At 35.8% G+C, this 18,693-nt stretch overlaps 1 protein-coding gene across 8 annotated transcripts in view; it reads left to right on the top strand.

Annotated features, from left to right (window-relative positions):
• Window positions 1–18,423, top strand: part of dati (zinc finger protein datilografo) — an 85,251-nt gene extending 66,828 nt beyond the window's left edge. For all 8 annotated transcript variants that reach the window (XM_074102780.1, XM_074102779.1, XM_074102778.1 and 5 more), the window contains 4 exons: window positions 8,586–8,770; window positions 10,046–10,211; window positions 11,002–11,223; window positions 12,341–18,423. In XM_074102780.1, coding sequence (XP_073958881.1) covers window positions 8,586–8,770; window positions 10,046–10,211; window positions 11,002–11,223; window positions 12,341–13,296 — 1,529 coding nt within the window. In that variant the 3' untranslated portion in view covers window positions 13,297–18,423. The remainder of the gene's footprint in view (window positions 1–8,585; window positions 8,771–10,045; window positions 10,212–11,001; window positions 11,224–12,340) is intronic.
• The last annotated feature ends 270 nt before the right edge of the window (window positions 18,424–18,693 follow it).

The raw sequence follows: 18,693 nt of genomic DNA, 5'->3' as shown, positions 1-18,693 counted from the left end.
AGACTGAATGGCCTCTAACATTCATTGCCTATCTCGGAATAGTCGAATTAAAAAATAAATGAATGTAAAACATCGTTCGCTAATTTAAAAACAATGTAAAATATCCTGTACGTAACGGTAAAGCGCAAATCCAGCCAGTATTAAAAACATATTTCAACTAAAAAACAAACAAAGCATCCAAATTTGAATTCCCCAATTATAATTTAAAACGAACGATAAAACTTTGTACAAAAACTAACGGCAACATTTTAAAAGTTCATTCCAATTCTGAATTCCCAAATCGGCGGGTTGCAGTTTGAATTTTTAAAATTCGAACCTAGAGATGCGACACGTTTTAAAAGTTAAAATAGGGAGGGGATGAATAAAAATAATCGTCGAGTGATGCCAACCTCTTACTGTTCACACGATCTTAGTTTACTCTAGGGTTGCCACTGAATTCGTCTGGACAAAGTAATTAAAAAATATTTATTCTCAATATTTATAATTACGCAATTACTTTGCTGCCTGGAAATGTACTTCCATTACGGTTATGAGAAAATAGCATTACTTTTGCATCTTTTATGCTATAGGCAAATCTGAAGTGTATCACAGTAAAATAATACGTTATTAGCAAAATAGAGAATAACTTTATGAATTCCTAATAACTCAGCGGGAGTACTAACAACAGTGTACCTATATAATTATGTATCAAAATAAAAGTTCAAGTATAACTAAAGATAAAAATTACTCTTTAGATCTTAGTGTCTTAACCTTGTAAGAACAGAGCTAATAACAGTAGTATTAATCACAGGAGCGAATAACGTTAAAGTAAAATAAAAAGTCATAAATTATTAATTCTCCTAGCTAGATCTGCCACGAACTTACCTGTTCAAAAAATGTTTTATTTCAGTGATGGTGGTTCAAAATGAATTATAATTCATTTATCGTACCGTCGCTAGTGGCAGAAACTGGCTAGGTTCGTCTACTGTGGAAGGACGTCCTTGAGTTTCTTCTCAACCGAGGGTTTTCCGAACCGCTGATAGATTTTGTTGACAGCCTAAACTGAGTAAAGATATTTTGACTTTGACTTTGACACATGATAACATTTATTTTCATGTTAACATCAGTTCTGTGGTTGTAGTACGATTACACAAATATTGCACTTGCATTACAATAGGAGAATTACAATAAAACTTAAAACAACTTAAAACAAAACCAGTAGCAACCCTCCCAGACGTACCGAACTTTAGGAAAACTTGCCAAGAGAACTCGAGTCTTGTTCTTTTTGCATTTTTCTCTTGCAAAACCGTTTTATTTTTTTATTCGCTTTTCCCCGGAATCTTCTCGAAACGTTGTACCCTTTTCAGAAGTTGGCTGGCTATCTTTCTTAACTTGACTGCTTGCCGAGAACTGTGGAGTCGACACTCTAATGTTTTTAAATAGACATTATAGAAATCGAACAAACCATTAGGTACGGCCAAGGACTTTCATCCATGAGCCACCATGGAACCTTTTCAAAGGAAAAGTCATTACGATTGTGTTAATTATTGCAGGTGGTAGGACCTTGTGCAAGGTCCGCCCGGATTGCTACCACCATCTTTCTCGCTAATCCTGCCGTGAAGCAGCAGTGCTTGCACTGTTGTGTTTCGGCGTGGAGACTAAGGTAGCCGGTGAAATTTCTGGCACGTGAGGTATCCCATCTTAGGCCTCTAGGTTGGCAACGCGTCTGCAATACCCCTGGTGTTGCAGATGTTTATGGGCGGTGGTGATCTCTTACCATCAGGAGATACTTGCTCGTTTGCCATCCAGTCGAATAAAAAAAATTAATGCGATGTCACTATGACGTTTACTGTGAAATAGTTCCATGGTGGGTCATGGATTAAAGTCCCTGATCGTACAATACATTACAGCTAGTAGGTATTTAATAAAATTATTAATTACTAAGAATGTATAATAATAGGCCATATTTTTTTGTTTTATTGTAAAAAACTTATAGATCGATCAAATTATAAATTTCAGTTTGACTATACAGAACTACCCACGGTAGATAAGTGTGTACTTATGTATATGTCTATACTTATACGTATATATATAGGTATACGTATGTGTATATATTTTTTAAACCCCTGTAGTTCTAGAGATATTCAAACAACAACATTTTCAAGTTATACCAATACCAGTAAATATGAATTATTAAATTATCATCAAACAAATTGTTACAACAAGTCTCCGTGTCTTTCTCTGTTCTTGAACTCCTCAAGTTTTTATTTGACCACTGAAGCATTGCCGAGATAGCGGTGGTGAGAATTAAAAAAAAACCGCTGTAGAAAAAAACGGTGCTTTCGTTAAATATTTCAACGTGGGCTGTATTGTTTGAAATAAGTTCGAGGCGTTGTTTTTTTTTAATTTAATTTGATTTGACATTGATAGGGTACTTCGTAGGTTTCAAAGGTTGAAGTTAAGAATTGACGTGGAATAATCGATGTATAAAGTAGGCTTTGAATATTCGGTTTACGCTTTTATAATTAGCTGGCTACAGGAGCTTTAAAGGGACTAGTTTTTTCTTCGATGTTTTTATATGTCCGAATTTATATTTTAGTTTGGTAGGTAACATTATTTTCGTAGAATACGTCAAACTCAACATCTAGTAACAGCTATAGGTATATAACACACATCACAATTATAAACTACAATTATATAGCCGATCCAAAATGGCCGTGGTACGTACATTGAAAATGTCAATACTAAAATTCAGTCGCGCGCAGGTGTATATTTTTTCCATGCCCACTGGCCACCCCAAAATAGTTGGGGGGTTGGGGTTGGGGCGAGGGTGGCAACCCCACCCCCACTATGGGGTGGAGCGAGTGCACTACCATGTGTGCACGCATTTTCTGCCTAATAATTTAAATTTCGGTCCGATGCTGTAATTTATGGACGGATTAATTATGATAGGTATCGACGCGGCCATTTTGTTTATTTGCTTTTACTATTGGTTGTGTGCGTTTCGTAATTTCAGATAGGTAATGTAAATACTTAAATAATAATAAATAAATAAACCGCGACATTTGACACCATTTAACCTGGTCCCAAAGTCCCATAATACTACAAGATTCAATTTATCTCACCATGTATACAACATGTACCTACAGTCGAACTCATAAGCTTGTGAGCAAAAATTTGATAAAAATATCTGAACACGACTCTATTGTTAATTTTTGCTCACAAGTTTATGAACTCGACTGTACCTGCCTATTGAATTCTCGTCCATATTTTTTTTATCTTAAATTACTATCAGGTAAGTAGTAATAATTAGTTAAACAACTATTAGATTTACCTGAATAGATAACCTACTCAAGCATTGTTAAAGAAAGAAAAGGGTCTATAACAGACGTTGATTTTTTTTCTACTTTTCTTAATAAGATACTACATGCACGATATTAAAACGGAGAAAACACGCGAGATTTATTTGCATACAAGTCAAAATGGCGCGTAAGTCTGCGTTCCAAATTCAAAAATAAATTCGCTACACGCCGCCGTCGGTCGTTTTAAAATCGACGCGCGATGCATTCCGAACGCAATTTCTTTTCAAATTTAGAATATTTTTCGACGCTGTTATTTGCAGCCAGTGTTCAAATTAACAGTTATAATACGTTATGCTATGGTGACGTAAGAGTAACGACGTTTTAGTACAGTTGTCGATATAACAATATGTATACACAAAGATTTTACAACGCCAATTATGTTGTTAAGGTTATACATTACTATACTACTAAACAACTACTAATGTATACTTGCTACATAGAAAATCATTAAAATTTATTCGAAAGCGACGTAATGGGCATTACATTCGTCCGTGCAGTTTTATGAACTGAGCGCTGTTTTATAATTGACTAGGTCTAGGTGTACCTATTTGAAAGAAAAAATAGCTTTTTCTTGCATATAAAACTTAACTGAGTAAATAAACGGTAGAAAATCGTTGAAAGATGTATTTCAGCATTTTTTCTTAAAAATGCATCACTTAGGATTTAAAAAAAAATCCCCTCTTTTATTTTGTACTTAACTCTTTATACTAATTTGCGTGTTTTTTTATATCTATGTAGTTAGTGCTAAAACCTAAGCTTAAGCTCAGAATGCTTTATGCCTACGCGCAAAGGCGCTTGCAAGGAAGTACTTTTGTATGTAAATCGAATGCGTAGGCGACGCTAGACTGGAGCTACGAATGCGCAGAGTTTACATTAATTAACAATCTTGTCTATGGTTTTTGGGGTCCATGATTTGGTAAAATTGAATGCCTTTGAATTAGCGGTTTTTTTTTCAATAATGACATGACATTTTTTTTCGTTCTGTAAGTAGTATGTATAAGTATACAAACTTTTAAAGTTGCAACTTTTTTACTTTGAACTAGCACTTGGGCTTTTGAATTTTCTTTTGTTAGCAATCAAATATGTATATCAAAATGTGCTGTTATAGATTTTATATGATAAAGTTAACTGACCAATAGTGTTTTGGTGCATAATATGCTTGTATATATATTCTTAATTAGTCAATATCTATGTCAAAGTGGCTTTAATACAGTAAAAATAGCATTTAGCCTTATTAGCATACGGCCACTTTCACATTTCTATAATTTACATTGAATGTAAAATCACATTTCTTAACGCTATGTTCTAGACTGTATACAAAAATATATACTTAAGCATACAATCTAAGATACCATCCTTTAGGCCATCGTACATCGTCCTAACTGTGCTAAGGCGAACGCCTTTCCCTTCCCTACATTTATTCATAGAGAAATAACAAAAATAACCTAACCATAAACAACGACCAGCATAACTTGACCCTTAGAGCTATTCTAATGTGAACTTAATTCTACCGCAATAAAGAGCTGCGAAGGCACGCAAAGTTCAAGTTATACTGGTGGTTCGGACGCGTAGGTTGTATAGGTTGAAAAATAGCTGGCACAATAGATAGTTCTTATGTATAGCCAACCCGGAAGGCTGGATAAAATTATATTTATGGTTGCCTGTTTCTTTTTCTTTAACGGCGGGCTTCATACAAAATTGTTTATGCCTTTGGATTGGACCTTTGGCTTTTGAAAAAGTTTTTTTTTATGCAGTTCGAAATTCGAAATGATGTAATAACACGAAGAGTAAGACTGTATAATATTGTACTGTATACAAACTTTTGAAGTTGCAACTTTGTGACATTCGATAGCTTTGTTGAATTTTTATTTTGTAACTAGGATTGTATATACATAATATTGTCTTAGTGGGATTTATTACAACGAGTGTAACCATGGGGCAACACTATGGCCCCACCTGAGTTATGACTCACTGTTAAGTGGGCAACGTACAAGAGCTCATTGCAAAATAAGAAAAAATATTACTAAATATAGATACACCATAGATATTAATCTAAATCAATATTATATTTACACAGTTCTTTTAACTGTTAAAATGATGGTTTTAATTTGAATTAAGACTTTAACTCATCCACTCAAAGGTTGACAGAGAGGTTTTGTACAATAAAGAGTTTACATACATACATTAACTCAAAAATAAAAGTTGCGATTAATATGATTAATATCACAAAATATTTGTGTATTATGTAAGTATATTTCTTTTGGGACATTTATTTAATGCTATCAAGTCCCGTCTGCCTATTGGTTAAAATTAGTTACAGGGACTCTTTTCTCTATAAGATTTAATCAAAGCTTTCATTAATCAAATTAATCGCGCCGTAACTCGTTATTGTAAAACGATCTCATTACCCATACTTTCTAATCCATTTAGAACCAATAAACCCTTAATCACTACGCTACCATAAAGTATCTAATAAAAGTACTCAAGTAACGTAATATTTTACGTACTTTTATCTGCAAAACCGACCTAATAAAACCGAGTCTGTTATAAAATTTAGTGGCAATAAATATAGCAATTGGACCGTTAGAGCCGATTAGTATACAAAAGGCACCATACCATATTTCTAACCATTTTGCCGTGTCAGGCCCACCGTCATATATCTATCTAGCCGCATCTAGGAAATAATTCTACAATATCTTTCCGTACACGCGCAATGTATGCGTACATTCTTCTCTAACATGCAAAATCACCAACACAGCTTCAGGACTAAAAGATACCCTATATCGACGTGTACACATTATAAAACTTTGCTTTTGTGTGCGCCGCGCGGCTGTGTGCAGTCAATGACCTATGCATTTGCTTGCTGGTACAGGCTAAAAGTATGCGTCGGTTTTATTATGGTCTTATTTTTTAAAAATGGCGTCGTACGTTGGGTTAGGTCGGTGTTTGATTTGGGTTATTCGAACTCGGCCGGGTCGCTGGCCGGTTGCGTCATTTCGAATTTCGAACGGGCCCAACGGCGCGCGGTCGTGTTTTGTTTTTTGGGTGGGAAACACCGGGGATGCCCGTTAGAAAAAAACCGGGCAAGAGCGTGTCAGACACGCCCAAGATAGGGTTCCGTAGCCATTACAAAAATATCAAGTAATATTTTTCTAAGGATTTCGTATTGTGTAGGGAATCTTTCAAGTTTAGGTATATATTACATACCTTAGGCTGCTATTTACCTACTCTTAAACTACTAATAATTCTGAAGCAATCTTAACCATTATAATTTTCCTTGTAAATTTGATATAGGTACTTACTACCATCCTGAATTTTTCAATTTTTTCCACCCAACAGTTTAGATTTTAGAGGGGGGGACGGGGACGCTCGATTTTAATGAAAATTTGCACTCTAAAGTTGAATATTTTGCTAATAGATCACTGAATCGTAAAATCATCTTGGCAACCCTTCAATGGTTTTAAAAGACCTATCCAACGATACCCCACATTATAGGATAAGTCGAGAAAAATTAACCGTTATAACATTAAATTAACCGTTATAGTTTTCCTTTTAAGTTTGATGTACTACTACCATCCTGAATTTTTTCAAATTTTTCCACCCACCGGTTTAGATTTTAGAGGGGGGGGACGCTCGATTTTAATGAAAAATTGCACTTTAAAGTTGAATATTTTGCAAACTAATCAGTGAATCGAAAAATCGTTTTAGCAACCCCCTAATGGTTTTAAGAAACCTATCCAACGATACACCACACTATAATATTGATCACCCCCACTTTACGTCTATGGGAGGTACCCTAAAAAAAAATGATTTTTAATTTTTTATTGTACCATTTTGTCGGCATAGTTTACATATATATTCGTGCAAAATTACAGCTTTCTAGCATTGATAGTCCTTGAGCAAAGCCGCGGACAGACGAAAGGACAGACATGGCGAAACTATAAGGGTTCCGTTTTTGCCATTTTGGCTCCGGAACCCTAAAAAAGAAACGAGGGCGAAGCTGCGGGTAACACCTAGTTTCAAATAAATATTTTCATAGTAAGTGCCAGTCCACTATGATTGCAACAAATGATATATTTACTGTAATGCTCATTAATAACACAAGTTACAAAGCTTGTACTTAACACCTGCCACACCGTGGGCAATAAAAGTATGCTACAACTTATTTTAATCCACATCCCGTCGTTCGATCATGTTTAAATTTGGCGAACATATTGCAATTGCACACATTGTAATGTATGTTTAAATTTTAGCTCTTACCTGTGAATATATCACGTATCGCAGATGCTTGCTCATACGTTTAAGTCAAGACAGTGCTATAAAACTGACAGATACAGGAAAAATTTGAAGATACCTTTTATACCTACAACCGATATCGATCTAAATATCTGCTTTTCTAAATCTACAATACAATACAATACAAAGAATCTTCTCTCTCTCGAAGCCGTGCTGGCCTAGTGGTTTGACCTATCGCCTCTCAAGCAGAGGGTCGTGGGTCCGAACCCCGGCTCGCACCTCTGAGTTTTTCGAAATTCATGTGCGGAATTACATTTGAAATTTACCACGAGCTTTGCGGTGAAGGAAAACATCGTGAGGAAACCTGCACAAACCTGCGAAGTGATTGTGCGTGCGAAGTTCCCAATCCGCACTGGGCCCGCGTGGGAACTATGGCCCAAGCCCTCTTGTTCTGAGAGGAGGCCTGTGCCCAGCAGTGGGACGTATATAGGCTGGGATGGATGATGACAAAGACTCTTTATTGTACACCAGAAATAGTAAGCGATACAGAAAACAGACCTACACAGAGTGAAAATTAGAAGGTAAGCAACAGGCGGCCAATGATGCCAAATTGGGGCAATAGTGTCTTGTATGGTGAAATGTTTTTAAGCAGTAACTTTTTTACGCCCTGGCGTGGTCGCCTAGGCTTCTCAAGCGGAGTATCGTGATTCAAACCCGGGCTCGCACTTCTGAGTTTTTCGAAATAGCATTCAAAATGTACAACGAGCTTTACCAAAAAGCATCGCAAGGAATCCTGCCCAAACGTGTAAAGCATTCAATCGCGTGTGTAAAGTTCCCAATCCACACTGTGCCCGCGTGGGAACTACGGCCCAAGTCTTCTCATTCTGAGAGTAAGCCTGTGCCCAGCAGTAGGCTAGGATGATGATGACGATAATGATGAAAAAACTTTTGGTCAACTCATTTATTTCTTGCCAACTGAAACCCACCTAACTTCAGCCGTTTTTCCAGGCGAGCGTCCCTACAAATGCCACCTTCCAGAGTGCGGCCGCGCGTTCATCCAGCTCTCCAATCTCCAACAGCATCTGAGGAACCATGACGCACAAGTTGAACGAGCGAAGAACCGACCCTTCCACTGTAACATCTGCGGCAAGGGTTTTGCCACCGAGAGTAGCCTTCGAACTCACACGGCTAAGGTGAGAGACAGTTGGACTAGTTGACAATTCAAGCAGTTGGCAGTTGTAAAGCCTAAAACGACTTGAAACAATAAGGCATAGTTTATGGTCAGCGAGAAATTAAAAATTTAAAAAGATTGCAGGCGCGCTAGCTCGACAATAATTAATTATTGTCGAGACAAACTTTTTAAAAAGTGAAATCGGCCATGGAAATGTTGGCACAAGTCGTATACAGCCAACTCAAATCAATTTTATTGTTGGAACTCCAGACTTTTTTTATTAGATCTGAAACAGCTTGTGGTGTTTTCGGTGGAAAAATACACCTGCTATTTTTTTTATGAAAGCATGCAAATTTTTATTGGAATAAAATTAAATGTCATAATAGTCGAAATAAATATACAAAGACCAAATATTTTATAAAAGTGATTCTATCAAATTTCTTACTGTGAAACAAAGGAACGCCACTTGAAATAACTATGTAACTTGATATTTAGTTGGCAGAAGTAAAGTGTAAATTGACAATTCAAAAGTGAGTTGTTAGTCAGGTGTAAATTAACAACTGCGAAATTTTTATTGAAATGTGACATTGAGATCTCTGCACATTAGACATTTTTGATTATGTTTGTTTTGAGAACTAGAAGATTCGAATTTGGTGTACACGAATACCCATGTACCCTTATGCGCTACTTATTGTGTATTCTTATCCTGAATCGTTTCTAAAACGCGCTATGGTAGTTGAATGGTCCATGCGTACCGACCAACTTTGATTTCGTTGAAAATATAATAATTGACAATAGAGCTAATAGTCAATTGACAATATTAAAGCTTTCTTTTTTTATAAAAAAACAGAATAGTGCTGAAAATGTTGAAAATTAGAATAAAATATCGCACTAAATTAATTATATTCTTCACGTGACATGCTATGCCAGCTTTAAAAATTGTTTTATTGTTCTTTCTTTGCTTAACATTTTAAAAGGAATGGAATTTTTGTTCTTATGTTTATGGAATCGCAAATCTCTATGCTCCAGTTTTAAGCGTTTTTTTCCATAGAATCACTGCTTAACAATTATTTTTATGATGTTACAGTTTTGTTTTTACCATCATCACTGAAAGTGCATTTTAGTTATTTGCGTTTGTTCACCAAAATTCACATTTCGGACGTTTTTATTTTATTTTCAAAAACTCTTTTCGGCCAACCATCAAAATTCACTTTCGGCGTACATTTTACTTTCTAAATTCCCTTTGACATGTGTTTTTATGGATGTGTGCTAATTTTTTAACTACGCGGCGCCGCAGGAACTTCAGCTGCACCTTGGTGTTTTGCAGCAACACGCGGCCCTCATGATTGGTGGGGCCACAGCCACCCCATGCCCCATTTGCCACAAAGTAGTATTTGGTGGCGAAGCACTCGTAGAACACATGAAGAACACACACAAGGACCCAAACGCCTCTGGCGTCGCGAGTAAGTTTCCGAACGCACGTTCGATTTTGCATTCGGACTCGAAAAAGGAAACTTTTTTGGATTCAGCCAGTGTTAGACTAAGTTTAGTTTTAAGAACACATTTGTTCCGAGTGATGTTCAGTTCGATATTTAAAATTTTGAAATTTAATTCAGTTCTGAATGCGGAACAGATGAGTTTAATAGTTCTAAGTGTCGTCACTGGAAGTTTGGCTAACGTTAAACTCTGACAACAACGTTCTGGTTGTGTAAATATTTTGCAATAAAACATTTATTGATTTAAAAGCTTCCAGCTGGCGAGAAGCCAGAAGGGGTGTTGGTTGAAAAACCGAACGCACAAAACAGTATCGTTTCCATAAAACAATATTAATAGTAATTTAGTATAAGTCAGAAGCCGAACGGAGGATCTGCTGTTATTGCTTAGAAGGGTAGTGTGTTTTGCAAACATTTCTTGTTTCGCGCTGCAGATTCTTCGGATGGCGCTCTGTTATCATAACATGTTTTGTTTATGTTTCTAATAGCTACATTTTCCTCGTTTTCTGTCGTCATGCGTTTGTTGAATTCATTACCGCTAATGGGGAAGGCAATTGTTTCTAATCTTCACCAATACCATTAAACAAAAACCATTAAAGTGTACCGTCAAAAATATTTTCATTTCCAATATTGCCATCCCCATTGGCTTCTACTTTTAAGTCTGCGACGGCATCGTCGTATCAACTAACATAAACTAACCTGTATATTTTCTTTTTCTCCCCCTAACCCACTAACCTATCCACTTCCTGGTGGCTCGTAGGTCCTCCTGCGACGTCACCATACCCTGCGCAAGCTAAACCTACTGATCCTTATATAGCGAAGCGGAGGACTGCGAACCATCCCTGTCCGGTGTGTGGGAAGCACTACGTCAACGAAGGTTCCCTGAGGAAACACCTGGCTTGCCATCCGGAGACCCAGCTGACCAGCAGCCTACGGATGTGGCCCTGTTCTGTATGCCAAGCCGTCTTCACACATGAAAGTGGTAAGTGCAACCGATCATTCTTCAATTCTACTTTATAAGAATGGGGAGGGCATCTCGTGATGACAAACGTTGGGTAGGGGGGTAGCTAGTTAGGCCAATGAATGGTATTTGCAAAACAGCGGGCAAGTAATGCTGTAATAATGTTTTATTGATAAATCTCGATATATTAAAAGTAAATATCCTTATTACCTAGATTCCTCGTAATTTGGGCGTATTATTATGCTCTAAGAGCTAAAACATAATTAAGTGGCACCGGTATTCCTTAAATAGACTTAAATATTTACTACCGAACGCTGCATATTAAATTACGAAATATTATGATCAGCTAATCATAATAAAATATAAATCGTCAGCAATTTATTATGCCTTCGGGAATAAATTATATGTAGAGCATAATTATGATTGAAACTAAATTCTAGCACTGTTTAGCCAATTATCAATCAATTAAATTTAATTACTGATTTATTTGGATAATAATGTGGAATATTTACTGTCTTTTTTAATGCCTGGCATAGTTTTAATTCCAAAAGCATTCAGGGTGATTAATAACGGTTCTAAAAACACCATGACGGCTATAAATAAATAAATATCATGGGACACTTGACGCCAATTGACCTAGTCCCAAACTAAGCAAAGCTTGTATTATGGATAAACATACTTATATAAATAAATACGTACTTAAATACATATTAAACATCCAAGACTCGAGAACAAGCAATCTTATTATTCATACAAAAATCTGCCTCGGCCGGGAATCGAACCCGGGACCTCAACCTGGGCTATAAATGATTGTTTTAGAATTGTTTTATCTTCTTCTTCTAGAGGTATATAATATGAAGTCTTTTTCCTCCATCGGTCTGTCTGTATGTATGTACGTTTAGATCTTGTAGGAGGTGAAAATGTGTAATGCTTCTGATTATTAGAAATCTTTATTTTGAACTCTTCTTTTGCGATGATGAAAGAATAAAAATAGTACGTATTGAATTACTTTGATGAATGAAACTCTTGCTAAAATATAGGCAATTCCTTTTCTGAAACACATTAAATGGCCTTCCTCCTCTCATGAAAATGAAACAATTTGAAGCTCTGAATATAAATATACAACCAACTGTTTCAGGTCTTCTCTCCCACATGGAGCACATGCGAATGGAGCCAAAACACCAGTTCGCAGCGCAATACGTGCTCTCTCGCGCTGCTGCTGAGCGCCGCGAGCGAGATATCCTGGCTGCCGTGTCTTCCGCCGGCAGCTCCGGCCTCCTGAACCTTGCACCTCCGAGCCCAGCCCACTCCGACTCATCCTCCAACGGACGCCTCTCATCATCAGCAGGCTCCGAAGCAGGCGCCGCCGTCAACAAACTCACGGACCTACTTAGATCAGCCAGCAACGGACACCAAGGATACGGAGACGAGCGTGTAGCTGCCATCGCAGCTGCCGCCGCCAACATGATGGCTCAGCCTGGGGAAGGAGCCAACGCTGTCCAAGTCGCAGCAGCTAACTTAGTATCTGCTATGCGTCAGCAATTAGCCAGAGAAACACCTCCAAACCAACCGGCGGCGGAAACTCCGCCAGCTCCAACTGAAGCAGCTTTGAGGATTCAACAAGCCGAAGCTTTACTTAGAAGCCAGGCGGAAGCTTTAAGACTGGCGGTGTCCCAAGCGGCAGCCGCTCATGGCAACGAGCCCCCCAGCCCGTTAAGGCACAACGGGGGTTTCCCTCCACAGGCTCCTAACGATGCTAGCGGGCAGTTGTCGCCTGAGTTGATGGAAGCTTTTAGAATGGCGCAAGAGCAGAGATTAGAGCAAGCGTTGCGGTTGCATGATCCAAGGATGCTTGGGTTTAATTTGCCGTCGCCAGCGCAGGCGGCTCAGCAGGCCGTGGCCGCCCAGCAGGCGGCTGCGGCCCAGCAAGCCGCCCAGCAAGTTGCCCAGGCCGCCCAGGCCGCCCAGGCTGCCCAGCAAGCCGCCCAGCAAGCGGCGCAGCAGGCAGTGCAACAGCAGCAGATGCAGCAGCAACAAGCAGCGCAGCAGGCTGCCCAACAAGCTGTCCACCTCCAACAAAATACTCAGCCATGAAAATTCAGCTATTACTAATCCGATGCGATTTCATTTGAGGAGTGACTTTTTACAATCAATCTCGCAGCGGTTACGCTATTTAGTTAACTTTGGTGAGGAGTTTAAAAAATCGTGATTTAATTGAAGAGGTCACTCCTTTTTTTAATTTTAGAAAAATAAAGGCTGCATGGGCTCTATTTTTTTTGTTGCAGAGTGTGAGTACGAAATCGCCTCTGATCAGTAATTTACTTAGCGACATGAAATATTTCAGAAAGTTCAATTCGAGTCTACAAATTATACAATGTTAGTGATAATGTCGCATACAATAACGGTAATGTAAGGCTAGATAGAACTAACTGTTGTATATAACGTTTAGTGCAGATTTTACTGTAAATAATAAAAGAAACTAAATTAAAAAAATGATTGAACAAACGGAACACACACTCGCCCGAACAAGTAATTAAGAATAGAAAATAACGAAAAATAATATTCTGTGCAATCTTCAATATTTATTTGTTTACGCGTGTTATTATTTAAATGACATATTTATTTTTTATTAGCTTTACTCTAGGGGTTTCTTAGCAGTACAAAGTTTTGGATGTGCCAAAATATTTATGCACCTTTTTCGCATGCAGCGACTGTGTGCAATACTTAGTTTCGTTAAACGTTTTCCACATAAGATATTTTTACAAATAATATTGTTATAATTTGTATTTTTTTTTTCATTTCACGCAATAACAACTATGCTAGTCACGTTTTGCACAAATTGATCTATACGAATTGGAGGATTTATTTTACTTATTTTCGTTTATTACAAAATCTTTCTTCTCTTGGCGTGAATTGTTATTTTTATTAAATGCCATATTAGATAATAAATATTGTATATAATGTAGCCAAGTTATGAGATGCTTTTGTTTCAAAAAACATTTTATTTTAAATCACTAGATTATTTTGAACAAAAAAAGCATTATTTACAAATTATTTTGTCTAGTTGTAAATAAAACATCAACTATTATTTTTCAAAAGACTGCCGTTATTTTTTCTTTATTGTAAATATTTGAATGAAATTGTACATGAATAGTAAAAAATAGCGATTTTTCACCGAAACGAGCTACTGTCAAAATGACAGTATAAACACCTAACCAGACTTAGTCGAAGATTCCATTTCGTAACATCTATCTTCGACAACACCTTAAATGACACACACAGACATTCTTATCAACATCGGATGTTGACGTATTAGCCCAATATTACATTTACACTTAATTTCATTTACAATTTACACATAAACACTTTAAATGAATCACAATAGCCCAGTGAATCATTTTAATACTCTTATTGAAGCAATCTGTACTTCTGGTGTAATTTTTTGTCAGAAAAAACATTGTTCAATGCGTTTGCGTTAACGTTACAATTCCTATGGGCCAATTAGCAGCGCTTTTAGCGGAAAATTACGACAACAAACTGCTCTCATAGAACTTGACACTTTAACGTCGTTTTTTAGCCAGAATTTTACACACAGAACTCTGCTCCAATATTACAATAATCGAAGCATCTAGTTGCTCCACAGTTGCTATAATAGCTTTAGAAATTGAGAATTGTACAATTTCAAAACGAGTTGAACTCTTGACTATGTTTCAACTCAGTCGAACCAGTTGACAATTGTACAGTCCCCGATTAGACTATGAGAATGTCAAGTGTTGCCGAATATGAATTCTTTTAATATTCACCATGTATTATAAATAAGTGACATTTTGTGCGTACAAATTGGATGGTTTCGAATTTGTTCACACGAAATAGTTTATTCTACGTATAATCGTAACATTAGGTAAGGTATAGTAAGCTGATTTTAATGTACGTAATTATTTCATTCTTGAATTGATGTTGGTATTTCCGGTTTGGCCCGTGCTTGCGCGTGCGCCCCCTAGCGGAGTATCAATGTAAATAGTCAACAAAATCACACTGCAATAGCCCAAAAATTGTGTATCGTTTTTCGTGAGATTTGGTTGGAGAATGAAGTTAATTGAACTTTGTTTTGAACGTTACGTAATCATTTTTTCTAATACAAAACTTTTCGGCAGATTTTTCAAATATTTTTTTGGTGAGATATGGCCAGTAACATCAAGATGTGCGGTTACCCAAATATAATGTTTTCTAGGAAACGTGAATAATTCGTTTAAAAGAAAAAAAAAACGATTTGGACTGATACAAAAATTACTGGAACATTTTGAATAAACTAAAAAATATCGTGAACGGATCGCTATTTATGTAAAAAAAATGTTCTCATAAATTAATATATAAAATAAATTTAATATAACAACAAATGAAGTTCCTATGAATATTGTATAAAAGGTATTGTTTTAAATTTAGATCTTAGTAGAAGGAAAAATTTATGGACGTTTGGTATTTTTAAAGTTATAATTAATGAACCATCGTGTTAGGGAACTGACGGAGTGTACAAACATACAGAAAAGCACGGATCTTGAATCCTACGTTTAGAATATTATATCAAAAGTTACGTTTCCAAGAAAGTGTTCAAGTCATACGGCCCCACCGTTCCGCGGCCTTTTCGTGTAAAGATATTTGTGTAAAAATATACGCATGTATTTTCGATTTTAATGAAATTTGTAATGTAAGATTTTTGAATAGTGTGGATTCGGTCCACGGAACTGTGGGCTACCGTTACTGTGATCAAAGGAATAGTTATAACACATCGTGTCCGCAATTTGTCATTACGTTAAGTTGACGATGGAGGAATTTTTTAAAGTTTAAAATTAAAAAAAAGGAGTAAACTGTTTTTCTACGTTTTATTTTACGAGAAATTCCGTAGTTAAGCTGTGTACATTAAATTTAATACTAATAATAAAGCCTAAACAGGCGTACTTGTGTCAGTAAAACGGAGTTGAAAAAAAAATGATTTACGAAAATTAAAATTTTTCAAAATTAAAATTCAGTTTTTTTTTCGGCTCCGTTGATTAGTATCAATAGAACTGGATTATTTTGATGTGAATCTTTGAAGCAAGTAACTCCACTTGTCCAGCCTACCAATGCGCTGTTGGTTCAATTTAATTTTAAAAATGGATACGACGCTCGTTCTTGTTTTATTGGCTATTAAATATTGCGTTATCGTTATGTTACTAGGAAAATTCGTTGATGATTTTAAAATCAGCATTTTTGTGAAAAAAAAAACACACAACGAAAATGTGCTCTCAACTTTTTGAGTGCTTTAAAAATGCTGCTTATTCATAATTCGACGGAATCGCATTAAAAACCAGCGATTACATTACATTTTTTATTTCGAAGTTAATGCCATATTTTCAACTGCACTCAAATATCATTTGGGTGCGATTGAAAATATAAATTGTTAAGTTTTCACTATGTCTTGCTGTTGATTTGATCTTACACATCCTCATTGAATGTTAAAGTTCTTATTTTAATGCTTCATCGTTTATGTTTTCCATTGGGAGCTTGTTTTAAAATATTTAGCCAAATATACAATTATTAATCGTATTTTTAAGATATAGACAGGATAGCCAGGTTTTCAATTTAAACTCACATAATAGTTATTATCTTATATTGTAAGTTAGTGTAATTAATGTAATGTAATTATAGGGGTCAGTTATAAAGAAATATTTGAATTGGCAAATAAAAGTTTCTTTATAAATGAAACCGTATTAACATGTAGTAAGTTTATTTAAAAACACGAACTTACTGAATGTTATGGGAGTAGTAGACAACGAAATAAAAAAAAACATAAATACAAAAAAATCTGTGTACTTTAATGTGCTTAAATGTCATAGATAATCGAACAGTATTGGTGTTAAACCGGTCGCTCCGGGCTCTAGCGTCGAATCCATTTTTAATTTCAAATTACTATTAAAAAAAAATTGACAATATTTAGGATGTATACAGTGTTAACGTTACAAGTTGAAAATCGTTAAAAAAATGCAGGATCGAAGTATCAAACGAATACTTTTGAATTTGGAACGTCTCTAAAAAACCGACAGCGCATATTTCGTCTAACTGTAACGACTAGCCGTTCGATGCCACAAAAGGCGTTTGCGTTGTATTTTTCGTAATTTCCAACTTTAAAAAAAAAACAAGAAAGCCGTCTTCACATTAAATTTTTGTACGGTATTTGAATATCGAACGTTTCCACTTTGTAAGAGGGTGGCTTTCTTGAGTTTTTTTACTTGTTTTTGGAATCGAGTTATTGTCCCTTTATATTTTATCCCGAATATTACCCCTTTTTAATTGGTGTATTTTCTAGTCTTGTTCTTGACGTTCCGTTACCGTTTAAATTTACGGAACTTTTTCCACAGAACATCCAACGTTACTTTGCTGTATTTTGCTGTCGTTTTTGTCACGTTTGAGAGTTGATGGTGAGAGGGCAGCACAATCGCGTTGGATGACTGTTCATGTCGTGATTGCAAAAGAAAAATGAACCTTTTGGAAACTAACAAAAAACATTAGTATCATAAATTATGATACACTATTCGGATAAAACTTGTAAATTGAACAATTATATTGGAAATGCTTAATGTAAATTGACAAAATTGGAAGTGTTTCGGCGTAAAATTGTAAAATTCCATTTGATTAGAGGTTAGAATAAAATTACGGTTTAGAGGTCAAAATTCGTATTTGGCATGTTAAAAAATTAAAAAAGAATGTAAATAACATTAGGGATGTGATGTGATGATAATATAATTGTACCTTATCGGTGTTTAGGCGACAGACGTACATACATTATTAGATTCCATACGACAGAATCGTTTTAAGTGTAATTTTGATGTATAGTGTTTCACTTTAAGTTTATATTTAATATAAAAAAACGATGCCATGTTTTTTTTTAATTAATTATTTCTAGCGTTGACCTGTAACGTGTTTATTGAATTATATTTTTTATAAAGGTTATTTTTTTATATTGTACTCGATATATAGTCAATCAGGAACGTATGATAATTAAGTTTCAGTGTTGATTTATATTAAGCGTATAGTTTTAATTTTATTATTAATTATGAACAAACTAACCCATCATATTATTTTTTATTGTGGATATATTAATTTTAACAACGGAAAATGCTTATTGTGTCATTGAATTGATAATAGTAACTATTATTGCCGAAACGGTTAGCTATAATTATTTTAAAAAATAAAAAGAATGATACATATCAGAGTTTGTTTTAACCTAATCATTATAATTGTTACGGATTTCCGATCACGGGTCCATGGCAGGGTTGCCAGGTCTTTTTCAGGATAAATACACGCGCACGAAGCGGCAACATTGATTGTCGATTGCTTAAAATCTGACAGTTGAATCGTTTATTAGGGAGAAAAATTTTATCAGAAAAAAAATACCTACTACCGTACCGGCCATACTTCGGTATTTTTTGTTTACCGAACACAGTGCTAAAATAG

The sequence above is a fragment of the Choristoneura fumiferana genome, chromosome 19 (genome assembly GCF_025370935.1).
Source record: "Choristoneura fumiferana chromosome 19, NRCan_CFum_1, whole genome shotgun sequence".
Lineage (NCBI taxonomy): Eukaryota > Metazoa > Arthropoda > Insecta > Lepidoptera > Tortricidae > Choristoneura > Choristoneura fumiferana.
This window is presented reverse-complemented; position numbering and strand designations above follow the sequence as displayed.